Source organism: Meles meles, chromosome 11 (genome assembly GCF_922984935.1).
Source record: "Meles meles chromosome 11, mMelMel3.1 paternal haplotype, whole genome shotgun sequence".
Lineage (NCBI taxonomy): Eukaryota > Metazoa > Chordata > Mammalia > Carnivora > Mustelidae > Meles > Meles meles.
In genome coordinates this window covers 61870341-61882342 of record NC_060076.1, presented here as the reverse complement: position 1 = coordinate 61882342, position 12002 = coordinate 61870341, and the positions used below count along the sequence as shown (strand labels likewise).

At 36.6% G+C, this 12002-nt stretch overlaps 1 protein-coding gene across 1 annotated transcript; it reads right to left on the bottom strand.

Moving 5' to 3' along the window:
• Positions 1–3586: 3586 nt before the first annotated feature.
• On the bottom strand, positions 3587–5589 carry DMAC1 (distal membrane arm assembly component 1). The gene is made up of 2 exons (XM_046021704.1): positions 5270–5589; positions 3587–4194 (listed from the first exon to the last, which is right to left on the bottom strand). Exons 1-2 carry the CDS (start codon positions 5541–5543, stop codon positions 4130–4132), a joined length of 339 nt encoding a protein of 112 aa, XP_045877660.1. The 5' UTR covers positions 5544–5589; the 3' UTR covers positions 3587–4129.
• Between the last annotated feature and the right edge of the window lie 6413 nt (positions 5590–12002).

Below are 12002 nucleotides of genomic sequence, written 5' to 3'. Positions count from 1 at the left end.
CTCAATTATAAAGAGGAAACTAAGAGATTAATGATCCATGTTAAACTAAGAGATAACCAAGTTAAAAATGGAAAATCAGAGTTCAAAATCTCCAGTTTTGACATCTGAACATTTTGAGAATGAATGCTAAGAAAGTAATTATAACAACATGAATCCCTGGCTCCCAGTTCAGGCTCTTCACCAAGCCACTTCTGCTTCGTTTCTTGAGGCTTTGGGAGATTTCTTACCTGCTCCAGGCCTTGGTTAGCTCAACTGTAGAACAGGGCTGCTGAGAGGATTTAACAATTTAACAATTTTTAACAATTTATTTAAATTTTAACAATTTACAGTTCCTACAATGCACTTAGCATAACGCTTGGCACATAAAAAGGGTGCTGTAATTATGTGTGTGTGTGTGTGTGTGTGTGTGTATTCAACAGTGGAACAATTTGGAACAATTTAGCTAGAAAACAGAAGACAAAAACTATCCAAGAAAGTTGCCAGTAAAAGAACAAGTAAAGACAGTAACTGTAAAGACAAACGCTGTTAGATGAACTTTTTTTGCTAATTCCTGAATACCCAGAATGGGGGTGCATATTTGGTCTGGCATTCCATCTACTATGACTGAGATACCATAAAACACACCTGACTCATTGTATTTGTTTTCTACTGCTGTGTAATAAATTGGCACAAACCTGGGTAAGACTTTAAATGAAACAAATGTATTCTTTCACAATCTCAGGCATGACCAGATACTCTGCTTGGAGACTCGTTGGGCTGTAACCAAGGTGGTGTTGGGTCTGCTGTTCTTCGGTCTCCTAAGACCTTCTTCCCAGCTCACAGTTGTTGGAAGCATTCATTTCCTTATAGTTGTAGAACTGAGGTCGCAATTTCCCTTGTAGCTATCACTCTCAACAGCTCCAGGAGGCCTGCACTTCCTAGCCACATGGCCCCCAGCGGCGGCTCACAGGAATGTTTACTTACTTTCTTCTAGTCCTGCAGGAACTTACCTTACATTGAATCCTCCTCTTGCTTCTAATCTCTAACTTCTCCCATCTCTGACCTCTAGAACAAGATTTAATGGGCTTATGTGATTAGCCCATCCAGATAATCTCCCTGTTTTAAGATCAGCTGATCTGGGACCTTAATTACATCTACAAATTTCTTTCAGAGCAGCACCTAGAATAATATTTGAGTAACTGGGATAAAGTGTGCGTACACCAGGTTTCTAGACCATCTTAACAATCTTGCCTACCACATTGCAGAAGCACATGTAAGTTCAGTCAAAAGACTGGGCAGTGATTTTTAGCAGCATTGCTGCATTTAACATTTGCCCTTTGGGTTATTTCTCTACACTCCTACAAACGAACAAGTTGCTGAGTATCTGAAAGGCCAATTTAGTAGAGTGACACATTTCCTCGCCATACTCTTAGGATACTTATAAATGATGTGTAATTATGTCTTTCACCTCTGACTCTGTGCCCCTAACACCTATATAACCATTGGGTCAAGGCAAGGATTTATCTGTCATTGAAAATAGAAGTGGTTTTTCGACTCAAAATTGCTTACTATTCCAAGATTTGAGAAGTGTTGATTTGATCAATGTAGTCCTGGCAATAAATCAGTTGAGGCCAAGGCTGGTTTGGGGGGGAGATACTTGAACATACGCTTGCCCTGAACATATATTTAATTTAGGAGCAATTTATTTTGTTACCCAATCAGCTGGCTTCGTTCAGGAGGCCCCTAATTCAGACACAACCATGCTGAGAAGCCACTAATAAAAAGGAACAAGGGGCAAATGCTGAGGCTGAAGTGCAAATCACCGCTGAGATGCTTAACCTTTAAGTATGGTCTCTAGAATTGGTCTCAGTCAGGTGAAACTCCGTAACTTTTTAGATTGATCTGGACTTGGAACACTGCAGTGCTCCCAGCAATAAGTCTCAGCAACCGGCTTGGGAAGAGAGACCCCTCATCTCTCCTTCCCAACATATAGCAAGATCCTGAGGATCAATCTCTATTTGGGTCATTTCATATGTTCAAGACATATTGGTAGCTGGCCACAGGATTCCAGGCTAGTCAATGCAATACACAAAAGGAGTAAGAGGGCACCCAGCTGGCTCAGTTGGTTAAGCATCTGCCTTTGGCTGAGGTCACGATCCTGGCTGGGGTCCCAGGATTAAAGCCCACATCAGGATCCCTGCTCAGGAAGGAGCCTTCTTATTCCTCTCCCAGCTCTCATTCTCACGCTATCTCATGAATGAAAAGAACCTAAAAAAGAAGGAAAGGAAAAAAAATAAAGGACCAAGAGATGTTGTAATGGTTTTCTTTTGAAGATTTTATTTATTTAGAGAGTAAGAGCATGTGTGAGCTGGGGAAGGGGGAAAGGGAAAGAATCTCAAGTCTCAGGGCTAGTGATCCTGAGATCATGACCTGAGCCAAAATCAAGAGTTGGCCACTTAATCAAATGAGCCACTCAAGTGTCCCAGTGTAATAATTTCTTGCACTGAGGTACTTAAGTTTGTACTATGTAGATGTTTAGTTAATAGATACCATGGACATCATGAACATTGTTAGTGTCCACATATACGTCCACATTTTGGTTTGTGTTTCAAGGAGAACCGTAAGGTCCTTTTAAATCACCCTTATTTGTACTTTATCCCCTCTCCTTTGCTAGAAGTAATTACGAGCCTTTGCAAATTTATTTCCATACCATAAAGAGATTCTTAGCCCATGAACCATAATTAAAAAGGTGTCCTTAAATTAGTAATAATCCACTGATTTTGGAGCCTGTTTACCCTACTCACCCCACTTCATCCGCAGCAAATGGGAAGATAATAGGAGTACTGTGTGTACTTCCCGTACTGCAGGACTAAAGTGGCATATCCCTTTTGTCTCTGAAGATGAGACTAAATCTCTGAAACAAATTAGATTTCTAACTCTGCACTGGCAGAAATCAAAGCAACGTTTCCAAAGTTAAAAAAAAGAAAAGAAAGAAAACTGTTAGTTTCAAATTTAACAAACTTATTTTTTGGGGGTGGGGAGGAGTGTTATTGCCACTTAACTGCCCATAAGCATAGTAAAGAATTATTTTACTCAAACTTAGTTAAACAGCCCCAAGTTAGGAAGAACCAAATGTATGTTGGCAATATTCTACTGAGCAGACAAGTATATTTGGAAAAGGCTCTTACTTGCTTACACACTAGTACAAATTCTGAGATGTTAAAATTATATTAAGGATAAAGAGTTTTTCTGTTTATCCATTGGGTCAATCCAAGACCAAAAGTTAGATTTATGTACTTTGTTTTAACCTAAGAAAATGCTGGGAATAGTCACTCAGCATTAGATCCAGGCACTTCTACATATAGAGAGCAACAGGTCTGATGGGAGTTGCTCAGTCTTTCAAAACTTACACACTGTATTTGGCAGCTGAACTTAACTAACTTTCTGCTCTGAAAGTCAAGTATAATTTTATGGAAAAGCTGGGGTATATATCAGAAGTGTGAAAAAAACTGGTAGGGAGCAAAGACTTCTCTTAGAAATGAACTGTCAAATTTTAAGTCATTATCTCAAAAGCATGTCAATTTCATCACAGAATCACTTCCAGCAGTTGTGGACAAAGAACCAAATGTTATTGTTTTTAATGATAAATGTGAATTTCTCTCAAATTTTTTTGTTCTTTAAATTATATACTGATTTTTGTTTCATAAAGGTAATTCTTGCCTGTTTGGAATCATCCTAGTTCTGAAAGACTAGAACGAGAACTGAATAATCCTAGATGCACCAATGACTTGGTGAATGACCCTGGGCAAACCACCAGGACTATTTTTAAAGTTTCACTTACTACCAATGAAAAAATTATGAAGAGTACACAGATAAAAAATTTTATGTACTTCTGTACATTGCATGATGCCAATCCAGTGTTAGATTGTTAATAGGCATTGACCCAATTATAGGGAAAGTAAAGAGAACTATTTAATATAATAGTTTAGTTCATTTTCCAACTTGGTTTATCATTTCCTCCTTTCTTCAGTCTTCTCGTATCCTCAGGAATAAAGTCCGTCAATGTCCATTTATCCAGTATATCCTTAAGTCCCATGCTTGTTCTGGTGTCTTGGGACATGGACAGATGAGAAATTCACTGGTAGTACTTTCAATCAACACGGAAGGCCTTCCCTTTGGGATCTGAAAGGATGACTATACCCCAACAAGCAATGCCTAGGAAAGAAAAAGAAAACAAAAACAAACTGTACCTTACATGCATGTTACACCTCAGTTTCCTAGGTGCTTCTGTACATGCCACCTTATTTAATCCTCAGAACACTCCAAGATACATTGCCATTACATTTCTCTCTTAAGAGTGAAACTCAGAAAAGGAAAAGAAAGTTCAGAGGAAAAAAAAAAATCGGTTAACTACCCATGCAAGAAAGTGACTTAAGGAGAATTGATTTGGGAAATCTAATTAAAAAGGTAAGAGATCTGAAAACCCATTCAACTAGCTTGAAGAGTAAAAAGAATTACTGCATTTTACTGTAAGACAGCTTAACAATCATTTATTATAATAATAATCAATTATTATTGCTACAGATAAGGACTGTGGGCCACTTAACACATGGCACACACAGAATGTGGGCTCACAATTCATGTCTAAGATGAGACTTCAAAGCCCTATTTCTTAAACCAAAATTATGCACCCTCACTCAAACTTTCTCCAGGATCTGGAGGGGGGAGAAGAAAAAAAAAAATTGGGTCTGGTGCCGCTGTACCACATCCTGATTATCTGACCTTGAACACATTATTTCTTAGTCTTTGAGCCTTAGTTTGCTCATTGGTGATAAAAGTATGGCTATAATCATACCTATCTCTAATAGCTACTGTTAGGATTAAAAAGACTGAAGCTAGGGGCGCCTGGGTGGCTCAGTGGGTTAAGCCGCTGCCTTCGGCTCAGGTCATGATCTCAGGGTCCTGGGATCGAGTCCCGCATCGGGCTCTCTGCTCAGCGGCGAGCCTGCTTCCCTCTCTCTCTCTGCCTGCCTCTCTGTCTACTTGTGATCTCTCTCTGTTAAATAAATAAATAAAATCTTAAAAAAAAAAAAAAAAGACTGAAGCTAGTAAGAGTTCTCAATACCGCGATTTGTCTTAAATGAGAACAGCGTCCCAACAACTTCCTCCCCGCCCCTGCTTCTCGGTTGGCGTACCTCCGCCACGTGACCAGTCCGCAACCCGCCCACGCGGCTGCCCCCCGCTTCTCCCTCTCCCCACGCCCAAAGGCCCCGAGTTGCCCGACTCTCACTGATGCCGATGACCATCTGCGTAATAGTCCCTGGGCCCGGGGGGTATCCCAGCTTCATGGGCTTCCGCGCCACCCAGTAGACGTACCCGCCCGCCCCTATCAGCCCCGCCCCTGAAAGCACGCGACAGCTCCAGCAGTTATTAAATAGAGGGGCTTCCGCTGGAGAAGTCGGCGCTCCAGGTGCAGCGAGGGGTGGGGGCTCAGCGGAGCTGGTGGCCTCAGGAGGCGCAGCGACCTTAATTGGCTCCAGAGGCTGAGTCACTAAAGAACCCATGTTCAGACGCTCGGCTTCAGCTGTGGGAGTTCTTCAGTAGTACTGACGTAAAAGATACAGCCGGAAAGCAGAGCGCCGGCTCACTGCACCGGAAGCATCTTGAGGGTCGCTGGGAAATGTAGTTCCAGCCTGCCCCCAACGGAAAAAGATGGTGGTGGGACTGATAGATGGTTCAGGCCGTGTATCCCTACATCCGGCTGCAATCACTTTCACTATTATGATTCACCAGTCCCCTAAATGTCTCAATTCTTACTGTCCTTAGAGGAATCTGGGTTGCTAAGTTTCTTTCCTAGCACAAAAAGTGAGACCTTGAGCACGTTACTTGATCTGTCTGGATCGGTGTAACTCAAAAGAGCTAAGTTTTATATGTGCCTAAGTATATATTAAAGCGATTATCTGCAGTATGCCATTTAATCTTCCCAAACCAATGAGATATTAGTTTCCCAATAAATAATAAAACTTGTTAAGTGGCATTGCCATAGTTGAAACCAATGCCTGTGTCAATACAAAATTTTTATATGCCACCTATACATATTGTCAGTGCAAAATGAACAAAGTATAGTTTCCCTGGAAGCGCAAGACCAGGAAAAATTCAAAGTTGGAAATTTCCTTTATTAATATTGTGAAAGGACTACATAAATATAATCAATGTATTAAAAATGGGTTTGAATTACCTGGATAAATACTTTTCATTTCTCTTAAGTTTTATTTTTTCTTTCCCCTAACATCATGATCTCACTTTTGTCATGCTCATGGTATTGTTTCAACTCTGAGAGCCGGGGAGATAAACTCGGAATCAGGCTAATGGACTCAAAGAGTTAATATAGGATCTGTTCTTGCAGGTTTACATTCTTACCATGCCTAAAGAATAGACTTTTAAATTTTGATTGCTTCTTTGCAATTCAACTGCTTTAGCATCCATTCCCAACTCATTTCACCTTTCATTTCTTTTAGGTAGAGTTGCATTTGAGATGGGGGGGGTGCTGTTCTTGGAGGATTACTGGTAAGGAAAAACCACATAGAGTTCAGTTGTCATTTCTATTAGAGGAGATGGGTGAGAACAAGACTTCAGATTTTAATTTTTCTCCTTTAGAGTGGCTTAAAAATTAGCATTATAAAAAATAAACTCACCTTTCCATTTTCTACAATGGGATGTGATTTTGTGAAAGCTTACAAAAAGATAAAAATAAAGTATGGATAAACAGGTGAAAAAAAATAATAGAAAATACAATAATGAGAACACAGGTTGGCCTGCTGTATAATTTCAAAGACCCTCTCCATTTCATTTTCTCTCTCTCTTTCTTTCTATATGTTGTCCAGTAAGACAGAGGGTTTGAAAATTTGGATTCTATAGCAGGCTCTTTCACCATGAGTCAGCCATATGACATAGAGAATATTATTTATTCTCTCTAACCTGTATTTATCTCATGCTTGTAATTAAGAGATTTGGAATAGGTGATACCTAACACTTTTTCCTAACTGGAAAGTTCTGTTATTTACTATATATCTCTTTTCAGTTAGCATTGTGCTAGTAGTTCTGTACCAAGTGAGTTTAATAGCATTTCACTTAGAAATTCACAATTTGTAGCTGTTGCTTTTCACTATGCCTGATTCAGCATTCTATAGTGCATGTGGTTTCTCCTTATCTATGTGAAAAAAAAAACATAATTTGACAGCGATTACCAAATATTTTGATTATACACTTTCATGGAATAAAAGGTTGAGCACACACACAAAAAAAGTTTAAGCACACAATAACATTTATGCATGCCTATTTATTATTTATAAATTGCACATTACTTTATACATTATGAGGATAAGAAAAAAATGATAGAAATATAAATTTTAATATTTTCTCATATCTTCATATATAGGCTTGTACATCTCTATGGCCAGCATGACTATCTAATGTGTGACTTTATTAAGTTATCTTTTATCTAAAAGCTTACCTTCTTTATTGTGCATATTACAGTTAAAGATGCCAGGAGAGGGCATATTTAATTCTCTAAACAAGCATTATTAAAATGGCCCATGACACATTTTTCCAAACAATAGGCAAGATTTTAACTACTTTTTTAAAAAGTAACTTCCAAAAGATGTGCTTCTTTGTTTATGATTGTCTGAAGTAAATGATTTCAGATTTGTTATTGCACATAGCACATGTTGAAATTGAGATGTTGAAATGAGATTGAGATATAACTTTGATTGGAAAATTATTATAAATGTTGACTAGTCTTAGATAAATGAAATAGTAGGATCTGAGGATAAGGATAGAGGTTAATAAAAATAGGCAAAACTATAATTGGGGGAAGGCATGTGCACTTTGCTGGAAAGATAGTAGGGGAAGGTCGAAAGATAACTTTATTTCATTCTATCTACTGTAATTAATTAATTAATTAATTTTTTAAACTACATATAATCTCCTTAGATCATTTTGGCAGTTATGACTCACAAAGCCTTGTGACCTCTCCTATTTATTTATAAATTTTAAAAATGCAAAAGTCTTAAAAAGTGTCCCCCAGGCACCTGTCCCCCAGGCACCCAGTTCCCCTTCCCTAACACAGCCAGTTTTATCAACTTATTTTCCACAATCAGTTCTATCAACTTTTTAATCAACTTTTTGTATCTCTTTTCAGAGATGTCTGTGTGCATGCGTATATTCTTTCCTCCAGTGACTTGAAAGGTCATTCCATATCAGCCAATATGTAAAGAGCTTCTCTATGTTTTTCTAGGGTTCTGTAATATTCCCTTCCCTTGTATGACTGTACTATACTGTATTTAAGTGGTCTCATATTCTTGAACATTAATAGACATTTAGGATGCTTCTGGTCTTTTGGTATTAGAAATAGTGCTGTAAATAACCTTGCACATACGTCATATCTCAAACATGTATCTTAGAATATATTTCTGAAATGCTATAGTGTTTATCAACTTGATAGACATTACTAAATTGCCCTTCACAGATGTACCAACTTACACTCATCAACAAGTGTGAAATCTGTTTCTCTGTCCTATTCCCCCAAACAATGAATTTAATAACTTTGATCTCTGCTAATGTGATAGGTAAAAGTGGTTTAATTTACTTTTTCTTATTATTAGTGATCTTCTTAATATATGCTCAAGGACAATTCATACTTCTTTTTCTATGAACTATCACCATTTTTTGCCCATTTTTTTCATTGAATTGTCTTTTTCTCATTGACTTCTAAGAATTTTTTATACATTAGAGAGATTAACTTTTATTCTGTGTTTTAAGTTCATAATTTGGTATTTACCTATTTAACTTAGCTTGCACTTTTTACACGAACATTTTAAAAACATTTAATTGAACTTAGCTATCTTTCTTTCTATAGCTTCTGAGATTCACATCAGAGTTAGAAAGACCTTCTACTTTCATGGCTTCATTTGGTACTTTGACCTTTCTTTAAACACTTAAAATTTTAATATATCTGGAATTTCTCCTGTTATTAGATGTTAGAATGGAATCAGGTGGTTTTTTTTCCTATTTTCTTTCCCCCAATCCATTTTCTCAACAGTATTTATTAAATAATCCATCTTTCTCAACCTGTTAGAAATGCCCCACTTTCTAAAATACCATGTATAGATGCATGTCTATTCCTGGACTTCATGTTCTGCTCCATGATTTGTCTATATATTTATGTGCCAGTATCACAGTATTTTAATTACTTTGTAATGTGTTAATACTTGGAGACAGGTTCCCCCCTGTTCCAGATTTTCTTGGTTATTTTTACATGTTTATTTTTCCACATGAACTTTTGACTTAGCTTGATTATTCTGACAAAATGATGCTGACGTTTTTATTAGACTTGTGTGAAAATTGTAGGTTAATTTAGGGAGAATTGACAGCTTTATGATGTTGAGTCATCCTATGCAAGGACATGGAATGCTTTTTCTTTTGTTCGTGTCTTATTTTGTGTTCCTCTGTAATATTTTAAAGTCTTTTTAATAATGATCTCACACATTTCCTCTCAGACACTTTATCTTTTGTGCTGTTATTGAAAATAAGGAATTTTTCCTTCTGTTGTGTCTAACCTGTTTTTGTTAGAAAACAAGAAGACTATTAATTTCCATATAGCCTAACATTGAATTATTAGTGCCTTCTGGTGAACTTTTCAAATGTGATTGATAGTTTTCTTTTTGTGCAATTCTTATTGACTTTGGGGATCATTTTTATACCCATTTCAAAATTTGGAAGCATTCCTTCTTTGTATTCTAGAACAGTTAAAATACCTTTGGGATTATCTGTTTTTTAAAAGTTTTGTTAGAATTTCCCTGAAAAATTGTCTAATTCAGGGACTTTATTATTTTGGTGGGGGAAGGAAGGGATGTGGGGAAGGAGGTACTTTGACACATTTCTTTATTTGTATTTTACCTTTTCTTTTTTTTTCTTTTATTTTTATCTATTTGTATTTGTATCTTTTCTTCTTCTTCTTCTTCTTTTTAAAGATTTATTTATTCGAGAGAGCGCATGCATGTGGGCGTGCACAGTGAGGTGGGTGTGGGCAAAGGAAGAGAGAATCCCATGCAGATTCTCTGCTCAATATGGAGCCTGACCCAGGGCTTGATCCCATGATCCTGAAATCATGACCTGAGCCGAAATTGAGTCAGAGGCTTAAATGAACCACCCAAGCATTCCAGCACTTTTTTTTTTTTCTTAAGAAGTCTATGTCCTCCACAATTTTCTGACATTGAATATTGTTGTGGAATATTCTGAGGCCAGGTCAATTTAATCTCTTACATAAGTGACTAGATCTTCTTGCCTAGATGCCTGAGTGATTTTTCTTCTTCCTTCCCTTCCTTTCCCTTCCAAGTTGTTGAAATCCAATAACATTTTATCAGGATATATATCGTTGTTGAATATTCTAGTTCAGTTTTCCAGGCATAAACAATGATATACATATTATTATATATTTGTGTTATTGTATATAATTTATTATATATATTATGTAAGGTCATATTTTAGAGACAAATACACATATGTGTGTATGCACACACAAACATGCGTGCACACACACACTTATCTTTGTTTCAAGAATGTTTAACTGAATTATGCCTTTTAAGGTACAATTAATTATTTTATTGTTTTCTTGCCACCAAATACAGCCAATTAATGTTACTTCCACTCATTCATCATTGAAGACAAAAGGATAATTCATTGCATATTTTCCAAAATAATGCACTACACAACAAACCAAAAAAAAAAGTTAAATTTACCAAGGCATCCTGATTAATTATGTGAACTGATAATTAAGAAAAAAAACTAATCATTTGTTTCTTTCTTTATAAAATAGAAATTTAAAGAGTTCTGTTAGTCTTAATGTAATCTTTATGGTTAAAGAATCTCAAAGAGTGGTACATACAGTTTAATCTAGAAAGGTATGTAATTTAAACATTTTACATGAATAAATGAAATTTGTATAACAAAATAATTACAGATAGCCCTAGGCTTTCATTAAAAATTGGATGTTGAATGACCCTTTATGATATTATAGATTAGTACACAAAATACATTTTAATACATTTTTTAACACTAAGAAAAGAAAAATATTTTTATTTTTATTTTTTTTTTTGGTAAAGATCTCCTAGTAGCTACTTGCTTTACAATACGATAAACTGAACCGCTAAGGCTTTAGTTTTTACCAAATCTGATACACTGAATATATGAATATATTTTCAAACACACTGAAAATATGTGTGAATATAAGGCAAGGGTCTGCTTTTTCTTCTGAAATATTAACACTTCTGAGGAGTATCTTGGCAAGGTGGTTTTCTGTTTGTTGTGTGAACTACATTATTTCCCTTCTTTTCCTCCTTTTATGTGCTCTTCTATTTTGCTTAAATATAAGTCCTTTCAGAACATCTCAAGAAGAACATTCTTGTGGTGCCTGGGTGGCTCAGTCGGTTAAGCTTCTGCCTTTGGCTCAGGTTATGATTCCAGAATCCTGGGATCCAGTGCCATGACTGGCTTCTTGCTCAGTGGGGAGCACTCCCTCTGCCTGCAACTTTGCATTTTTGTGCTCTCTCTCTCTCTCTGTGTCAAATAAATAAATAAAATCCTTAAAAAAAAAGAGAAATATTCCTCTAAGGAAGTTTTAGAGATGGAAAATTAACGAAGACTTGGTATCAGCATGTCCTTGGATAACCCCTATATTTTCTTCACAATTCTGCCAGATTGATGATGTGTTTTTACATGTGATTACAACCTCCATACCTCTGATTTTTCCCTAGAAAACCAGCATCTGCCTATGGGTCCTTTTTTATTGGGCCTTTTTGAGGACTAACCATTTTTTAGTTTTAACTTCAAGTAATGCCACATGCCTCTTTAGTATACAATTTTGATTATATGCTTATTTATAAGTGTTTGATCATCTTTTGGAACTTTGTTTCTAAAGCTTGCCTCTGCTGGCTTATTCTATTGCTGCATCTAAAAAATAGATT

Bases quoted from the DNA above. Each gene is read 5' to 3' on its own strand.
- DMAC1 (XM_046021704.1), bottom strand. From the start codon at position 5,543: ATGGGTTCTTTAGTGACTCAGCCTCTGGAGCCAATTAAGGTCGCTGCG. The intron at 4,195-5,269 runs GTGAGAGTCGGG...TTTCTTTCCTAG, and splicing joins GCAGATGGTCATCGGCATCA to GCATTGCTTGTTGGGGTATA.